The following is a 20,464-nucleotide window of genomic DNA, read 5'->3' as shown; positions in this document are numbered from 1 at the left end:
TAATCTTCTTTTGGGGGCTAAACTACAGGACATGACCAGAGAATATAAGTCTTCTATTACTATTGGTTTTAAGGTAAGGTGTCTTTCAGGTTAAGAATCACAGAACTTGCTTACTAAAACTAAAACACAAAAGATCTTAACTTGGACATCTAGCAAACTCAAAACAAAAATAACACAATTGAGTCAAGTCCCTAAAACACTAAATGTAAAACCAACTGCAAAAAGCCATAATGAGGAAAATGCATTGTATTAACTGACTGACTGCAGCACCTAGAAGTCAAAGTAAATTCTGCCTGGAAGAAAACTGAATTAAATCAGACAAAATTAGGAATAACCTGAAGCGAGAAGGCAGCTCATACAGAAAAGGATAACAGAAAAGGCATTACGTGTCAGACATAATACAAAGGTTTGTTAATGGTGAAAATGCAACAATGTTATTATGCAGAACAATGGGATGTACACTACTGAATTTACTTGAAATTCATGGCAAGGCATGGTTTGAAAGCACCTGTTGATAATCAGTCCAGTTCCTACTGAAACAGATGAAAAAGCCCAAAAAGGAAAATAAAAAGCATATATACATGAGAGTAATCAGTACTTGTCTGTGAAGAGCTTAAATGAAGTAAAAATACAATAGATTTTGAAATCAAAAATGTTTGGGGAATTTTCTATTTTCTGATTTTAATGTTAAATAAACTTTTCAGCAAGAAAGTTGTTGGACTGGGACATAAGAATACACATGAGAAAAAGACACAAAAATTGGTCTCGGTTTCAGCCCTCACATTGTATTGAACAGCAGGGAACAACATAATGTATTATTTTGTAAAATATATATAAAAAGTACTATTTTTAGTCTATCCTGGATATATTTTTTTAATAAGAAAGAAAACATTCACCAAAAAAAATCCTCTTGTCACAATATGGTGCTGGGCTCCATATGGGCCCTGGTGTATTTATTTCAAGAACGCATTCAGCCATAAGAATCATTGACAGTTAATTGATCAGCCAGGTTTCTCCAGTTTAATGAGTAAAAATATCTTGTAGACTGATTATTTTTGGTAGTCTTAAAGAGAATAGGTGCTGAAAGTACTGAAAGAGAGAGACGTGGAGAGTTGTAAAAGCAGAAATAACTATGGGTCTGGGAAGTGAAAATGAGACGAAAAGCTAGGACCAAATAAAGGATATGAACTCTCACATGATAATAAGGACCAAACCCAAGAAAACAGAATAGAAAGACTTAAAAGGAAAAGATGTGTTCAAAACTGTCAAAAAGCCTAATCCATATTTGGAAAGAGAGAACAGAAGATGGGTTGACAATACAAAAGAATGGAGTATCACTGGACAATGACATCCAAGCCTACAACAACAAAATATTAAGAAACGCAGATGAACAGCTGATCTCTTGAGGCTCTTTTAGAATTTTTTGTATTTATGAAAATACTGGCAGTGAAAACAATATCCTATACACCATAGTGAACATTAGGGCTCAAAAATAATAAAAGCTGCATATAACCAGCCCTGAATTATGGATTATTTCATATATGAAATATACATGCTTTTGTATGTATTTATATGCTCTTCATATGTCATATGCAAGTTTTGCTTCGTTCTACCCTATAATAAATGTAACACCATTGGTGGGACACAGACAACAAACAGAAAACTTCTCAGAGCAACAAATATCAAATATATTCACTGCCTTGTTTGTAAAAGTCAAGCTCAAAAGTGTGCCACTCCAATTAATGAAATACATAGATTCAAATCTGAAGAAGTGTAATACTGAATGAGACTACCTCGCTAACCTTGGGGGGGGGGCGCGCATGAGTTTCAAGTATTTTTATGTATATCTTTGCCCTTCTTTGCCCTCTAATACATTTTTGTGGCTATTACAGCACTCCTTGAACACACGTGAAATTGCATTAAAAATATAGTTGTCTTCTCATTTAAAAAGAATAAGGAAAGCAAAACCGCACAGGTAGTGTATTACTGAATCATCCTCAGCCAAGACCAAGTCAGAACCGAGTACTGAGAATACAAATGCACAATGTTTCTGCAGCTGTAGCCCTATCTAACAGCATGCAATGCAGTACGCCACAATCCAGCCCAAACCTCCTGTACAACGAGTGGATTAAGAGCAATACTTAATATCATCAGTGACCAGTATTACAGAGGCTTTACTTTCTAGAATTATAAGTTATAGACATTACTGTGGTATTCACAGCATTCCTGTTAGCTCATGTTGAGAATATTGTGCATATCACAGCAATGCTGATTATCTGCAAATGGCAAAGGAAAGATTTTATAATCACAGCATGAATAGACATGTATTGGCAGGAATGCCCTGGCTAGCACTGAAAGGACGAGGGTGAACAACCTTTGATAAAATATAAACTAGCTCTGAAGGGGTTAACATTTAAAAATGTATTAAGAAATGGCTAACCTATGTGTTTTTGACAAACTCATACACTTCTGAGAATCCTGGCTTCCTGGGGCAAATCCTGCAGGTATTGGCACACTTCAGCTGGAGATTTCAAACTCTATTTTGTAAGATTTCCATTCAGATAAATTCAACAGACACAAAATATCAACATCGCTGCAGACCTGATGTGTGCCTACACCACTTATCTAGAGCCACAGCTGCACTCAATAAGGTTATAGATCTTGTTTATAACCCACGATGCTGAAGAACCCTCATCTTTAATTTATCTGACTGTGTGTATTTCAGTATACAATGTCTGATATGTGTAATTATTCACTATTAGGATGAAAGTTGCAGTCCTGCTGCAGTATGTAGTACTGAAATTCTTCAGCAGAAATGGAGGAGTCTGATGATGTATTATTCACTTCATAGACCATCACAGTTCATCAAGTGAATATATATAAAGCCTGAGTCATTTCTAGACTTTCATAAACATGTATTATTCAGACTGAAAAGAATGGACCCATCTTACCTTCAACACACTCTCAGAGAATAATGAGAGCTTGTAACATGTTGTAGCTGGCTAATGCGTGTATTGGATTACACTGCATTAAAATGAATGATCAAGTATTTAATTTGATTTCTTAATTAAAAATATCAACAGAAAAATATCGATCAGATACTGCAAACTGTCAAGCTCAACATGATTTACAGGGATGTCAAATTAAAAGAAGCACAAAAATCTTTGGCAGAAAAAGAGGTCTACTGGTTCAAAATGATGACCAGAATTGTCTTCAATTTCTTTTGGACACAAACTATCGATGCTAAATCTCAGCTCAGAGTTTTTCAGCAAGAGCTATCTATGAAGACCATGGCACAATGTTTATAGTAAGAACTTACCATCTCAGTGATAATATTTTAATCATAAAGAAAAAGAAACAAAGGTACAAACAATGTAGCCATATGGCCCCCTTTTTTTTCCTCTTGCTAGTGGAGATGACAAGATGGATATAAAGGGTGGATTACCTCGTTTAATAAAAAAAAAAAAAAGGACAAAGGGGAATCACTGACATTTAGAATCCCTGCAGCAAAAAACAATATTTACATGTTGTGGCACTTTAATTAAAATATTGGAGGATTTTTTTCAACCCCTTCCTCCTCACTTCAAGCCTGAAATAAAAAGCCCTAAACAAAACAGCTTCTCAAAGCTCACAGACACTGCTTCAATTTTTATTATACCTCTGAATGTTAGGAGTTTTCATTTTGTTAACTAGATTACTACAAGATTTGAGGAAATATAAGGATTACCTTTCTATAGACTCTGAAGTAAATATTTTCTGCCTTACGTCAGACATAAAAGCACTTCTTATCAATATTTAAGATTGACGTGGATGCTACACCACTGAAGCGATCCAAGTTTCATGTCCATGAGTCTCAGAAGTAGTTTTTAAAGACAAATAACCAAAATGGACGTGTTAAAATTGAAATGGACTCACTCCAACCAGTTCAGTTCTACCCATAGTACTGCAGAGGTGACTGGTGTGTCCAATGTCAAAGGCTATGCCATATAATGTCTAAGTGTCTTTTTAAGCAAGCAGACTTTGCCATTTCCAAGAATTCATCTTGACAAATACACAAACAAAATGATAATATAGGGATCTAATTGTATGTTTGATCTTCATTTTATCTTCTGTTGCTCTTGCTGTTGTGACTATTTTTCACGGATTGTACTATTATCTAGAAAGTTTTGATGAATGTCTTGAGTTCCGGTTTCTTTGGGGAAATTACAAAAACTCAGTTTCCTTTCTTTTTTTTTACCTACTAACTATACTTAGAAGCACCATGGCCTGGCTCTTTTTGCATCTTAGCTTTACTAGAGAAGGGTGCCACTGCCTTTGATCTAGGGGCTTCCTCACAAGTGTTCTTCCCGAAGCTGCAGATGTGATCAACATTTCAGATGCCATGTTTGTAAGTCTTTCTTTACATTACACTTAACACTATTTGTACAAGCCATTACCTGAATGCTTCTTTCTGAGAAGGGCTCCTCTAAGGACTAGACTTATTAGTGAAGTTGGGAACAGCATTCCCATAACCCTTCCTTTCACTGACTGAAGCTAATTTATAGAGCTATTGGCTCAGATCATTTGACACACACACAAAAAAGGTTGTTTGTTATCAAGAGGCACTAAATATTACAGTGATAAGTCTAGAGATCTACCAAGAGGAAGATGGAGAAGGTATTAGATTTGTTTTTCTCTTTTTCTATTTGCAATTAAGTAAGTTTTAGATTTAATAAGTTTTCTTACGGGCAAAAGGAAAACACAACTTTAAATAAAATGTAGTTGCAAAATAACACACACATGCAGTTCTACTAGTGACCACAGTTTATGATGATTTTGAGTAGATGGCATTTGATATAGACAATTTATTTTTTTAAATATAAATATTAGACAAGCAATCATAGTTTGCTGTTCTCTTCAAAAGAGTAGAGAACAATAAAAAGGCATCACCAAGATCTGCTTCTTTACCACATCTGCCATAAAAGTGAGGGGATGGGGTAGAAGCAGGCCAACATATTAATAAATTACAGAAAGCCCACAAAATAAAAGCTTGGTTTTATATAGCAGAGTCATCTTGGAGTAGTTGTGTGAGGTATCATGCGACTGTGACTGTGAAGGTCTGCAGGAGGTGGAAGTCCAACTGCTTGGTCTGCTCCTTGCTGAGCTGTGAGTGGCTCCGTGTAACTACCCAGCAAGCAGTACCCAAACTAGCTCAGACACACCTGCGTGAGCTGCAGCAGTGGACACAGACCTAGGAGGATCATGTGTGCGTGGCTGTGGGCAACCCAAATGTTGCTTCTTTCTTATACGGAAACCAAGTACAGCTAAGTAGTGGCCCTATCTTTGTATCTCCCTTCATTTCCTTAGAAAGACAATTTCCAAGTTAAGTCATTGGATTTGAGAAGGTGAAAGCCCTTGTTTTCACAGTGCTAACAATCCAGAAGCACCTACAGATTTCCTTAATCAAGCAGGCAAGGGAGGGAGACGGAAGGGACGGAGAGTCAGTGCATATCTCGCTGCTCTGCCATCCCTACATGACAGTCTATCCGCCCATCCCACCACTCTCAGACGTTGCTGAATGGAAAGCAAATCACCAAGCATCACCCAAAACCCCAAACTATTCCACATGTAAACTTGACTATTAGAGCATAAGAGTTATAGTTAATTCAGTAGTCAGCAGAGAGGAATATTCCATTGCTATCACGGAATAAGAATCAGAAGAGCAAATACAAACTTCATCTAGCATTTGGGTGAGCTGAAAGAGGACTGGTAAACAATTTTTAATAAGGATACTGTACCTAATGTAACTGGATCTGGATTCACTGGACTCTGCTGTCTGGAATGACTACTGCTGCTGTTACCGCCTTTTTTTAAATCTTCTGCATCACTGTACCGCCGTATCCAGTAATTAAGCTCCTCACGGTCTGCTTCTTGACATCGCCGTAGTACAGTGAGAGATCGCCTAGTTTTTTCCACCATGTCCATTATACAGTTTAACAGCTATTCACAGTGGTGGATGGAGAAGAGAAACAAAAAAGAGCATTTTATTCATAAACTGACGGGGGGGGGGGGGGGGGGGAAAGCAGCATTAATGTGCTGAGTGCCTGGGTTTTAATAATGAAGGAGTCTCTCCCTGTATTTTCAAATACAGCTGAAAAATTCTAGTCTTGTTTTAAGAATGACAATCCCTTCCTGTTTAACTGGTGATCCTAAACTGTACAGATACAGATTTCTGGGGGATAGAGTGAAGACATGGAGGAAAAGACTGAACAGACTGTAGTCCCACCACTGGTATCACATGGCACCACAGAGACCAGGAGATCTGGTCCAGAACTGATGCCTACAAATGTTGTAAGAGCTAATAAATTCAAAGAACAAATCCAATGTGTCCCAGATCCAGGGTTTATAGAGTCAAGTCCATTCCTCTTTTGGCAGCCTGTAATAATCAGGATACTGCAAGAGGCACTTAACAGCAAAGCCCGGTATGAGCTACCTAATGGGGAACATTAAGCCCTCTGATTTAATCACCAATGATTTCTAAACTTGTCCTGGGATGCAGATGTGTTTTAAAAGAAAAATTTTAAATTCCTATCTTAGAAGGGCTCCTTTCAGACAATTATATATGTAAGAGTACATTTAGCCCTTACATGGTCAAGGTGTTTCCACTCTTCTGCCCATTCTCTGTCTGTTAGCCTGTGATCAATCATTTCTTCTTGACGTGTGCCATGCAACCCTGCCAAAAGGAGCAAATCATGTTTACAATGTTGGGAATCCTCTGGTGGTGGGGGGGGGGGGGAGGGGAGAAAAAAGAGCCTATCAGACAAATATATCATCATACATTACCTGGTCTAGTATCGGGAATGCCACCACAAAAATTAAAGGCTGCTTAAAAACTTTGCTCTAAGTTCTCTTTAGCACTTTTCCCCACACAAGATGCTACTGTTTTACTCAATTTAATGTCTTCAATTCTGCAAGTTCTGTAGATTGCAAGATGATCTCTCAAAAATGGACATAACCCTTTCTGACTATATACAATTATATACATATAATATATAATACAATGTATAATGTTTCATTTGCACTACTTGAAGAAGTCAGCAAGACAATTATTTGGTAACTCAGTGTATCGAATACTAGCTGTACTTCAGAGAGTTGAAAAAATATTAGTATAAACTCAATGTTATTTCACTAAATGCAGTAATTACTACGATGTCAACAGAGCATCATTAAGGGTTCATCCCTTCACAGATGTTTAAACAACATGAGGTTAAAATGTAGCACATATATCAGAGCAGCTGACAACATGATACAACCAAGCCAGTATTTATTATCAACACTCAAGAGGAACCAACACTTGCTCTGTTTAGCCTCCTCTATACAGATGCTGAATATTTGTAAATGTTCCTCTTTTATTGAAGATTTGTTTAAAACAAGGAAGAATAGTAAATGCAGATGTGAAGCAAGCCAGGCAAATCCAAGAGCATCAGACATCCCATTAAACCAAAACGTGCTGTGCGAGGTGTGGCTGGTGCTTCTGCTGTTTGCATCCTCTGCAGACATCCCCACGCTGCACCGCACTCTTGGGATGTCACACACGAAAACACTTCTCCAAAGACTAATAGCTTTCCTCTAGTCTAAGCTGAAATTAAGCTATATGGATGTTGTTATCCTCACAAATGTGGCATTAGAAGAAAAATAAAAGGCTCTACCTATCCTTGCCCGCCAGACACCTGAGTGTCCATGTCATCTACGCAGCTGTGAAAGCATAGGTTCCTCCTCCTTCTGACTCTCTTGCTTTAGAGTGTAGCAAAGACACAATTCAATCCACTTTTACAAATATGAATCTGAAATAAGGCCATTAGAAGCAGCTAGATGGACAAACAGTTATAAAGGCTACATCTGAATGGCAGGTATATTTAAGCAGAAAAAAAAACCCCTGTTCACAATACAGAATACAATTACAAGGAAAAGAGAAACCTAAAAAAAAACAATGCAGAAAATCAACATGCCTTACCCATAGGTCTGTTTCTGTCCCTGAGGTCCCTGTGATTGGGGTGTCTGTATGAGTCCCTGTAGTGGTGGGCAATGGCCATATCATCCAAACGATAATGCTGAGGTGGAGGTGGGGTGGGATGAGGCAGACCATTGGGCTGATAAGATAAGCCATTATTTGGACTGTACCGCTGGCCTGGGCTAATAGTGCAGGGCCGCTTGCTTGGATGCTCTGAGTGCAAAGGCTCTCTGTCAAAGCCATTTTCTTTGGTTCTGAAAAACAAAGCAAAGGAACTTTAATTCACTTAGTGAGCAGAGCTGCTTAGGAACACGCACCCCCACCTACATGTGCAGCTTCAGGAACTAAAGCTTGCTCTTTCACTTTGCTCCAAGTGTGTGGTGTTGCAGAACATTTCATAACACTGCTGATTCAAGATATACAAAGGACACATTCACCTTGTCTAACTGTCCCTGTAACTTGAGAAATACTAGCAGGGTGAGCCTTCTGATGGAGCAGCTTAAAAAAGTTAGGGTGGAGAACGAGCAGCCTTCGCTGAAATCACCGGCTGATGGGGTGGATACACGTGTAATTGCAGAGCTGAAACAATCAACTGATACATGAAGCTAGAGGCCAATAAATTCCTACTTTCAGTAGTGTTATAGCATACAGTGATTAGGGGAAATTTGCAGTTAAAGAGATGTGGTTTCTTCAAGAGGATAGCATACAGTCTTAAGGTAGTGCGAGTCAGTGTGCTGAAGCTTGGCTATATATCTGTCAGGACGAGCTCACATCAAGATCAGTGTCATACTGAGACTTTGGACAAGACTGACTCTACATGATGAGAAATGCTTCCTTCAAACATTTTTGTACCATCTGGGCTATTTCAGTCGAAGGTCCTGTGACTGTCATTAATTTTGCAGGAAGATGTGGTTAGGCTCAAGTCCTCAATAATGTTCAAGATTTCCCACTCCATTACTCTTGGGCAGGGGTTTTATGCTCAGGCAACTTTGAAGAGGTATCAGGGAGAAGGGCAGGTTTTTACCTTACAGACACTCATTAATTCAATTCATAACCAGCTATTTCCAAACAAGTCTCTACTTTGCACCTCTTCCTGAGAACCTGGAACTCGCACTGAACTCATTTTCCATTAAAATAAAAAAGAAACGTCAGAGTTACTTCAACAGGTTCACAACTCCTTTTAGGGAAGCTTTGTTTCACTGAAGGCGGGGGGGGGGGGGGGGGGGGGGGGTGTACCACTGGAATAAAGAAAACCCACAAAATATTAGCTTTGAACAGAAAGGTTACTGTTGAGATTGCATCCCTCCCTCCAAAAACCTTTGTTAAACAGCTGATATATTCCAGCCTTTTTTAAAGAGAACTTTCTCCTCCGTGATTTACGGATGGTATAATGTATCTACCTAGTAATAACACAATTTTTTTTCACTTTGACAGGAAGGTAAATTTGATCTAACTTTCCTGTTTGCCTGCTGTTAAAACCAACTGCCCTTCAACAAACCCTGCCCCACAAACCAACCAACCTTGAGGGACTGTCTGTGGAGAAACACTCAATATATTAATTGTTGCCCCTCAATAGGTTCTCCTTTAATGTCGATGAGAGGAAGGATGAAACCAAATCTTTGCCAATACCCACTAGGAGAGAGGATCAAAGTAAGATCTTGCAATTACCAGCAGGAAATTAAACGATGGGTTGTACTGTTTACAGGAGTAAAGAGATTTTCCAGAGACCTCACCACAATCACTAATGCCAGAGAAGCTGCAGGTATATATATTTTATTATACCTTAACTTGGCAAAGAGGGGAGAATCTTTCACCGATACAGCAGGACAGCTGTTCTGATTTTGGGCAGACATACTTTGCTAAGTGGAGTACGTACCTTGTTCCAAAACAAATGCAGAATGGCTGTGAAAACTCCTAATCAGGAAAACCTGAGGGCCATCATATATTTTTAATGACTTCTGGCATTATGGTACTGCTTGCAATAACTCCCAATGGGTAATGATGCTTTTGACAGCTCTCCAAGACAAGCTTTGTATTTAGTTGCTGGTGTGTATTTTCTTTGCACATATCTACTCAAACTCACTGTCCCGGTCCTTCAATTCTAAAAATACTATGCAAGCAAAAAATGGACTTTCCTGCATGTACAAGCCAAGCTATTCATTTGCCAAAGTTCTTTAATGTTAAAGTTAGAAGGATCTCTAACTAGGATGGGGGGAAAATGAGAAATTGTAAATAATTAAATAACTACATTTGACTTTTTTTGATCACTCAGTGCAGGAAAAGTAAACCAGAAAACTGTGACAAGTAGGAATCCAGTTTTCCTCTGCTGCACACTAATTAGATGTTAAAAGCATATATTTTCATACAAATGTACATATTTGCACCTTACTATACAGGTACTTCTGTGTTTTTTTAGGAATGCTTTGTACTTAATTACCTTAACTGAAATGCACTGCATTAGCTTGGACAACACACCAGCATATTCATTTTCTTCTAGAACCCCGAGTTTAACTAACATATAAATTAAAATTACCATTGAAAATACATTTACTGAAATTAAATTCCTATTTTTGCTATTATGCTGGGTAACAGCTGTCAGGTCTTTTCTGGGTGTTAAAACCTTAATTCTACAATTTGTTGTTTTATTTTCCACACTGACCAAATAAACAACCTAGCAGAATGCCAGAATGAGATTGTACATAAACTGATTTTGTGTTTCTGACCATATAAAATATATAAAAAGGTAACAACTTCCACAAAGTCTCATCAGAACAGGAACTGCTGGCAAATTTACTATATGTGAACGTACTGAATGCAGTGATAAAAGACAAAGTACTGCAGAGTGACATAATTCAGATGCCCCGAACCAAACCTACTATTCTGCTTCTGATCTCAGTCCTACTCATTCTTCTAGGTCTCACCCCCTTCAGGCAACAGCATTTCCCTAGGTGCCTGAGGAGGCACTCCTGCTTCACAGTAATTGGCAGACCCATATAAGAACTAGTTCCAAATCCAAAACTGCCACAATTTTCATCTGATTTCATCTGATGTTCATCTGATCCATCTGATTTTCCAAAGCAACAACAAGCTGTAGAGAGGAAATAACACTGAATGTGTAGGAAGCCTAACTGACACGTTTTCTTGTTTTTTCTTTTTCTTGCTCCTGTTGGTCACATTTTTCTTGACATGCACATAAATCGACACTGTCGTTTGGAAAACTGGCAATATGATAAAGATGGAGTCCTTCAGCTATAAACATGCAAGGGGTCATTTTACTTGGAGCCATGATTTACTCAGATTAAAGACAGCAGAATAGATACTAGTCATTAGTCTGTACTCATTTAACAGACTTTATGTTGTTTTTAAGTTATCATTTCAGTTTTAAATTATTGCAGTTTATGGATCATTTCCTGGGTAGGAAATCTGACCATGCAAAACTGCCTTGGCTGGAAAATTGAGTTTCACCTGATCAAGAGTATTACAACAGTTTCAAAGAACACTGAAGTCAGCTTGCAAGAAGGAAGCAAAGCTGTTCATCTGCTATTTGTGCAAGATGCTTTGATTTAAACTGGACTTCCATCAATAAAGTCTTGATGACCAAACAAGTGATAATGCTCTGCTGGAATAAAATACTTATTTTGTTTACAATACTGTGTTACAGAAAAGATTAATATTACCTTGCTAACAGTTCATATTAAGAAAATTCTTTTAAAATGCCTCATAATTACACATGGCTTAGAAGGAGCATAGCTGTAAGACCTGTGAGCATCCTTCACCTTACTAAGATGTGGAGGAGCTTCTTCAAATAAGAACATTTATCTAACAGAATTATCAAAGTCAGTCTCTGTGCCCAGGTACCTTTGACATGAATTCCTTGTCAGGGGTGCCAAGGATATAGCAAGCACAGCAGCACATTCTAAAGTCACAAAACAATCATGGCCACTTTTGTTTGCTTCTCAAAATTAGAGCTATTCTTACAGATTTTTTTGCTATTCTGTATCTGCTTTGTAGGCAGTTGTCATAAACGTAGAGTCAATATATGACACACTCATGTGCCATAAAGCACTTCCCAACAAGCTCAAAGGATGACTGATTACCAAAAAGTCTTTTGTGGTTAACGTATTTAAAATCATGTTATTTATAACTAAGCATTCATTCACCAAAATAAAAACTCACATTGGTCCAAATTCCTTTGCTTTACTATAGTAGAACGTAAACTCCAAAAGTTGTAAACAAAATATAGTGAACGCTTTGTTCATGACATGTCATGAACAAATTACCAAAATGTGTTGTCTCCTCAGGTGTCAGTTTTTCTCTCTTGCAGTGACTGATGGTTCCCAGTGTTATTACAGAAACAGATTGATCTTTTTAATGAGCTAGTTTAATAGACTCCAAAATCTCACCGTGGCTGCTCATCCGTGTCAGACCATATGCACCAAGAAAACATTCAGTAAAACACGAAGCTCTGCTGTCAGATTGCTCTATAAAACCTCACATACAGTAGACTTGGATATGCAGATAAATAACCAGAATTGGAAAATGCATATGCAAAAAAGGTTCTGAAATTGTAAGCAGAAAAAATTACTGTATGTGGATTTTCTTTAACAAAAAATCATGAGGTGAATGTGGTTATGTGCAACACACATGTTCCACTTCCTTTGCCTAATCCCTTACTGTATTTTACCTCTATTGGAATGAACGGTATGCAGTTACTCATGCCCAAAAGAAAAATGTAAATATGGAAGAATGTGTGCACATATATTTTTGATATATACATGTATGTATCATACACACACATCTGTATATGAGACATATATATGATATACATATATACATATACATATATATATATATATATATTTAAAACATACAAATTATATACAATGTCATGTATATATCATATCCCTTGGGAAGTGAAAAAGATACCACAATTTACTTTAGTGAGAGACATATCTCTGAACAAAATTATTCCAACTGCATTTAGTTCTCCTGGAAAGATGTTGCCTTTTAGTCTTTTTTTTTTTCCATATTCTATCAACAGAGTCACAGCAAACCCTCCTCTTAAAGGATGCCTCATACCTTCTGCTGTATTTTTATTAGTATGTTTGAAAACTACTTAGATATCTAAAAAAAAGGTAGCTATATTTCCAGATGTTTCCTCCTGCTCCTCCGTAAACAATTAAAATAATTAATAGCGTAATGAGTATAAAGCCAGACAAGTATTTGGTTTCAGTACTCACTCAGTCTAGGCATGCCCTGACTCTGAGGACAGTTTTTCATGGTTGATTTACTTACGTTATCCAAATTAAAAGGTATGCAAACTCCCATTCAGTAAATTTAAGAATCTTTCCAACAGGATCTTGTTCTTTGTATTAAATCTGTAGCTCAAATGTTCGTGAGTGCACGAGACAACTCCACTGAACTTGGTTCAGCCAAAACTACCGTATGCATTTAATTTTTTTCTGTATAGCTTTAATCATAGTCGGTGGAGAAGAACGTGTGACTAATCAGTGACAGCATTGTTTGATACTGCAAAAAAGAACTTATTTTTTAAGCTCAAGGCACCATTCCAATGGGTGAGCTGGGCAGTCTCTTTCCAGGTCTTTCATGACAGCAAAGAATCTCAGGGTCAAAAAAGAAAGGATGGGTTTTTCAGAAATGCCACTTTGCAAGAACTAAGGAGCCCAATTTCAAGCAGCAATCGACAGAGGCTGCCAGTTGATAGCTTTGACACCTTGGAGCGTGCAGGCCAGTGGGACACCCCGCATTACAGCCCCTCCCTGGACCCTGGGAATTCAAACGCAGGGTCTTACCCACAACACTGGCAGTGACACTGTCTATCCCTCACCCCAAAAGCAAGACTCCCCGAGCTGGACAGAGCCTATGAGGGACTTCAGCTGTGAAGCCAAAGGCACTTGCTCATGAGCAGAGACTTCCGAGTTTCAAAAGCACCTATGTATTTTAACTACAACAAAACTCTCAGAACAAAATCCATAAATCAGACTTAAACCTCTCTAGGTCTATGCCTCAGTTTTAATTAAAAGATGAAGGCTGACTTTAAAATCCAATATTCTTCTGATCTGCCGGTCTCCTTATGGGCTACTCCTACGTCCTTTTTGCTATAAGACTAATACAGGGTCTTTTCATTACTAAGTTCTTGTATCGGTCTTTACCTGAACCACCCATCCTCTCCCATCGAACCAGGAATGAAGGTACCATAGGTGAGACCGTACTTATTACAAAATAACCAAAATTCAACACTGTCAAACTGGGTCTCAAAGAGCGGTAGTATTATTCCAGAATGCTAAGGAAGAAAAACAAAGGAAATATTTTATTGCCCATTTTTCCTTTGTGGCCTTATGGGAGAAGCAAGTAACACTGCTCTCTATTAAGAGAAAAGAAAGTGAGCTAGGGCTGTCAGGAAGGCACATCCCTCTTCTCCTCTGTATTCTCTGTCAAGCAAGACCTCACAGGCTTATGAGATAATTTAATGTGTGTCTATCTACTTGTAGAAAAACACCGCGTCTGCTACTGACACTGGACTACAGCATGCTGATATTTAAGTTATTCACAAGGTGCACAAGATTTTAAGAGGCCTTTTTAATAGACATTTTGGTACACTACTCTGCAAAGACTGAGGATATGCAGCAGAACTGCCCCAGGGAGCTAAATTTCAGCTTTGGAAATTTTATCTCTTTGCACAGAATAAGAGACTACACGGAAAATGTCTGACAATTAATCATCTTTCTTGGATGCAGTTAGCAGGTTTGTGTTAACACCAATGGGTGTTTCAGTTTGGTCTAGCTGTCAGGGAAAAATGGTGAAAACAGGGTACACAAAAAAGAGCTTCTCTGCTGGTATCTTTATTTTCTTGCTGGTCCATAGTGATTTCCCTAAAACACAATCTAAAGCAAGCTAATTTCAAATACTTTCACATTTTCGTCTATCTAATGATTAAGTTACTTTAATTTTTACTGCTCACTTCTGGCTATGAGAAGCTTAAAATTTTACTATGAGCTTTCAGACTTTGTTTTCTCTTTGGTTTTGTGCTATCTCAGCCTGTCCCTACACAAAAATGTCACCTGTACAAACTTGCAAGCCTTCTTGGCTTTGCAAATCTTCACCTTTTTCATTTAAAAGATAACAAGTACACTTGCCATGCTTTGGGCATGCAGTTAGTGGCATTTGGCAGAGCAGCATTACAAAATTTTTCCACACTGTAAAATCCATGGCAAACAAAACTAGCAAAAAGCCAGTATGTGGGCCTCCCAAAGGTAAAATGTATATGCTAGCCAAATTTCTAACACTATCATGGGAAGACAGTTAAAAATAAATAACCACAGGAGTCATTTTCTTGTAACACTAGAAAAAGAACTTTATTCAAATAAGAAAAACTGTTCCATATCCCTAAAGCTACTGTACTTCACACACACGCAGACACTTGCCCTGTTTCTGCATGGACTCTTTCTCAGCTCAGCAACAAAACCGATTTCAGTGAACATTTCTCTTGTTTGGAAGAAATATCCTTATGCACGTTGGCTATATGGATATGGAAACATGGCACAGCAGAAGGAGTCAAAGCCCTGACCGCACTCTGGAGCTTGCCTTGTATTTCCACATATTTACTGTTTAGTCCAACAAAACCTCAAATACAAAGGACTTGCATATGGAGCTGGAGTGATGTGCTGCTCATCACTTTATGCTGCACAGAAATACTACGCACCAAGTAGTAGGGTGCTGGCTGGTGAGTATTACTTCTACGTGGATATGACCACAGTGTATCCTCACGTGATTTTGCTGCCTGAATCAGTGTGTGCATATATTATATTTACATACACAGAGATACCTCTGTACATGTATATGTAGCTATATATACATTTATGTATGTGTATGTACACATGCATAAGCAGGGCCTGTTGTGATAGGACAAGGGGCAATGGTTTTAAACTGAAAGAGGTTAGATCCAGACTACCAGATATAAGGAAGACATTTTTTACGATGGGGGTGGTGAAACACAGGAACAGGTTGCCCAGAGAGGTGGTAGATGCCCCATCCCTGGAAACATTCAAGGTCAGGCTGGACAGGGCTCTGAGCAACCTGATCTGGTTGAAGATGTCCCTGCTCATGGCTGGGGGGTTGGACTCGATGGCCTTTCAAGGTCCCTTCCAACCCAAGCTGTTCTATGATTCTACACACACATACACAAAGGTAATCTAGCCGTTGCACAGCTGTAACGAAGGCAGGACCCGCACCCAGGGAACACCATCGCAGCTCCCCCAGGCACCCACCCACCCACACACTAGTGGAGCTCAGCACATCCGACCCGCGGGACATTTCTGAGCGGGGTGTGAAAGGCGCGGCGGTGCTCACCTGTCTGGAGTTCGCCTCTTCCCGTTTTCGTTCACATCGAGAAGCAGCTCTGAGGAGTCAACAGGTGAGGTGGTGCTGGCATCCAGAAGCAGCTGTTCGTGCTGGGCGAGGTACTGGGCTGGGTTCTGCTTGGCTAGCCTTGCACAGTGCAGCAGCTCCCGCTGCAGCAGGGGCAGATTGGCCTGCAAGAGCATTGCACACGTTAAGAGGGCGGCTTGCAGGCAGTTTCAACTGAGATGAGGCAGACAAATCAGAAATCAAAGGAAAGCCTGCTCTGAGATGAACCTGTGGCAAGAATCCTCAGTTAGGTTTGCTGTGGTTAGCTACCTGAAAGCAGGCAGCCTTCTTACGGGGTCAGGTCACGGCTGTGGTAAGCATGCATGGAAGGACGGGAGTTTACGGAAAATGCTGTGAGAAAGCCAGGTCTGAGTCCCACATCTTTAAAAAGGGGAAAACCACTGCCCTGGCCAACTTCATCCCCTTTGTTACTATCCAAAACCTGAGTTCCTATGGAGCAGCAGTTTTCAACAAGCGACAAACCTTCTTCAATACTTGTTTCCCATTCAGACTGCAGTTAGTACTTAGAAATCATTCGAAACCATAGGATCTGTGGCTCTGTAAGTTGCCACAGTCACCATCCTTCCAGGGCCTCGGGGAGAACAGGATTGCCCTCAGCTTTCCCATTACACTTGCAGTTACACATTAAGATGAAGATTACAACAAAATCTCACATTCCAGAGGTTTAGCTAATCACCCAGAGGGCTACAGCCCTCCTCCTAGCCAGATGTAGCTTGAAGTGTTTTTAACCTTCCTCTCAGGGTCCCACTGGGACTTGGGTCAGGGGCTGGAGAGTACCAGGACTCAGACACAGAGAATTGAAAATGCTCATTGATCCCTGGGTAGCACATTTTGCCCATCTACTGGTGTCACACTTAGTCATTGTTCTTGCCAGACTCGGGACCAAGGTGGAACTGTATGTCCTTCCCCTCAGCAGAGATAGTTACACAGCCTGGGAGACATCTTCCTTTCTTTGCAGCACATGCATACATCGATACTAAGACAGTCAAGTCATTTCTTACCTACTTATTTGTGCCATAAGGTGATATGCCCTGACCTCTCTTGTTCCATGCCTAGTGCACAATGACTTGTTGCCTGGGGATTTTCAAGCACTGGATGAAATTTCATGACCTTTAGTAACTAGAGATAAGACAAAGAACTCCCTGTTGCTTTTGAAATAACTCCCAGGGAGCGGGGGGGGGGGGGGGGGGGATAATCCTTTTTTTTTTTAAACAGGACAATATTTCTTAAGTCAAAAAAGTTCTGAAACTATTGTGCACGGAACCAAGCACAAAAAGCAGATGTCTAGAAAGTTTTGAGGACAGGATCTTGGTAAATTACTTTGCCCATTATAACAATGGCAAATGCTCCAGCACCTGTTGCTGTACCATAAGAGTAGATCCACTGTGCAAGAAAAAAATGCCAGAATAGAGTCAGAACATATGAACCTTTCAACAGCAAAAAAAACCCCAGCAATTGCTATCACTTATTCATCTCAGGATGGGAAGACAGCCGGTTGTGGAACATGAGGTCTTTTCAGACCTCCACAGAACACAAATATTTTGTGAAAGTACCAAAGAAATATCTTCTTTCAGTTATTCTCTCTCACATTTTTGTCCAGGGCTACCACATAACAGAGAGACATTTTAAATGCTTTTGTGAGCAGGGTTTTTCACTTGATTTAATTTCATTGTTATTTTTTAAAAGCTCACACAGAATCAAAGTCAAGACACCCAGCCACCTAAACTGCCTCATGTGGCAGAAAATGACTGGAGAAGTTTACATATATTTACAAATAACTATCTGGAGGAAATAACAGGATCAGACCTAGGATTTTAATAGTGGTGCATACTTGGAAGATGTATCATCATAACTTAGCACGCCTGTGAGGTAGAAATGTGAAGTCCCCATTTTGCAGTTGAGTAATCAAAGGAAAAACAACACATTTGGGTTCCTTATCCACTATCACAAACAAAAGGGACCTATTTCATACACGGGCACTCCTCGCTCCTGGGAACAACCCAATTTTGAACTGGCTAGAAAAACCTTAATTTTTTTTACTTGTTTTCTGTTTCCTAAAGAAATGTTCATTCTTGCTCTTTAACCATAAACATGAAGATTTGCAGTTAAGGGTATCCTCTATTCTAAATGGATTGAACATGTTTTCTGTGCACAGAACAGACCCATACAACTTTTAATATATTTATTAAACATGGATCTGCTCAGTTTCTTAATTTTTTAGAAGTTATTATAGAAAACTGTGAATGACATGCCTCGTAAGTTGGGCTTATAATGGCATCAAGCAACATTTGGACAAAGACTTAAACTCAAAGTGAAGAAAAGCAGTAGTTGAAAACACAAGCACTTTCAATCTGCTCAAGACATTATTCTAAACAATCTTTATCAAACCATATAGCAAAAAATAATTGGTTTATTGGAAGAGAAAGAATCGGGACCTCTCTATGGCTAGGTCAAGTGTACAGACTGCTTCTGGTCACCATGGCCCCAATACACAAAAACTAGTTTTTGGGAAGCTGGATGCAGAATGAAGCACTGACATTCTCCCTAATGTGAGCAGGGAGAGATCAGGCTCCTAAGGCAACTCAAGCATACCCATACGGACTGTGAAACCAAAATGGCCTTGGACACAAAGGCTCATGCAGAGGTTCAGCTCTGACAGCAGAGGCAGCTCTGTCAACGTGCAGTAGCACATTTCTCCCAGCATCGCTGCTGGTGCCTGCAGACAGACTTCTACACCTCTACATGCGAGAGATACAAACCAGTTCTCGACCAGAAGCCAGATATATATGTTAGAAAAACACTGGTTGCAAATAAACATGTTATTACTGGCTTACAGTCCCCTAAAAATTCAATTTCTGGAATATGCTCCTACTCTTGTTTTGGATTGGGCCTTATATCCTTCAAGATTTAGGTAGTGTCTTAGCCTCCTCCATCAGTTTCATAATCACAGATAGGAAGAGGAGAACATGTTTTTTACCCAGCTGTCAGACCTGTTTTCCACTTTGAAATGAACTGTTCTAACCGGAAAAGAAAATATTATCTCTGCACCTGCAAAAGAAGCTACAGCTCCAAAAGCCTGTTTCATCATTTCAGTGCTCACTCCAGGTAATTAGTTAATAATTTTCTATTGCTGGATGTTCCTACTTTCTTTGAAACTTTAGCAACAGAAGTATTTCAGTATCACAATTTAAATTAAAAAGGCTTCATTAGAACATAGTACAATTAGGCTTCGATGCAAGTTTTTATAATTGCAAGTTTAAATAAATTATTTAAAAATACATTTAAAAAAATATTTAAATTGAGACAAATTTTTGTTCGGAAAGCCTGAGTAACTCAAAACCACCAAATCATAGATTGATACTGATGCTTATAACAAATATGCACAGCACGTCTATTGAAAAACAGAGTGTTGGCAGTACTGAACATGTACACCATGTACCACTTAAATTTAACAGACTAAATCCTGCTTGATATTAATATAGAAAATGTGCACAAAAAGGCTCCCAGCCAATGAAGGTTTCTGCAGGTGAATGATCTTATCTTCCTCTGAACCAGAATTGGTAGAAAGATAAGCAATTCAATGACTATTTATTATCTGTAATAGATCAGCGCTCCCTGGCGTGAGGCACCGTACAAACACATGGTGAAGAGTAGCTCCTTTCCCAGAATTTTTATTACAGAAGCGCAAATATTGGCTTCCGACTGCAATGTAGTGTTTGGTAGACCTAGCAATCTGTAGTGGATCTAGACCAGACAGGATATACAGCGTGCGAAAGGTTTCAAGAAGGCTTGACTGACTTGCCTATGATCAGGTAACCGATCAGAGGCAAACCCAGGAGGTTTGGCTTCAGGACAAGTCTTTGGGGCAGAAGGGACCGCAGGGCCCAAGAATCTCTCTCTCGTCATGGTAACGCTGCAGGGCACGGATCCTAGCTCTGGTCCTGGGAAGCAATATTGCCATGTTAGCACAGTCTTGGAGGCAAAAAAGCGTCTTAGCTAAATTTGGTCCAGATTGCTTTGGTCTAC

General features: G+C 39.2%; 1 protein-coding gene across 11 annotated transcripts in view; it reads right to left on the bottom strand.

Annotated features, from left to right (window-relative positions):
* RUNX1T1 (RUNX1 partner transcriptional co-repressor 1) overlaps positions 1 to 20,464 on the bottom strand; it is a 117,818-nt gene that overhangs the window by 21,932 nt on the left and 75,422 nt on the right. For all 11 annotated transcript variants that reach the window (XM_041122939.1, XM_030011642.2, XM_030011648.2 and 8 more), the window contains 4 exons: positions 16,361 to 16,542; positions 7,994 to 8,244; positions 6,627 to 6,712; positions 5,778 to 5,979 (listed from right to left, as the gene is read on the bottom strand). In XM_041122939.1, coding sequence (XP_040978873.1) covers positions 5,778 to 5,979; positions 6,627 to 6,712; positions 7,994 to 8,244; positions 16,361 to 16,542 — 721 coding nt within the window. The remainder of the gene's footprint in view (positions 1 to 5,777; positions 5,980 to 6,626; positions 6,713 to 7,993; positions 8,245 to 16,360; positions 16,543 to 20,464) is intronic.

The sequence above is a fragment of the Aquila chrysaetos genome, chromosome 4 (genome assembly GCF_900496995.4).
Source record: "Aquila chrysaetos chrysaetos chromosome 4, bAquChr1.4, whole genome shotgun sequence".
NCBI lineage: Eukaryota > Metazoa > Chordata > Aves > Accipitriformes > Accipitridae > Aquila > Aquila chrysaetos.
This window is presented reverse-complemented; position numbering and strand designations above follow the sequence as displayed.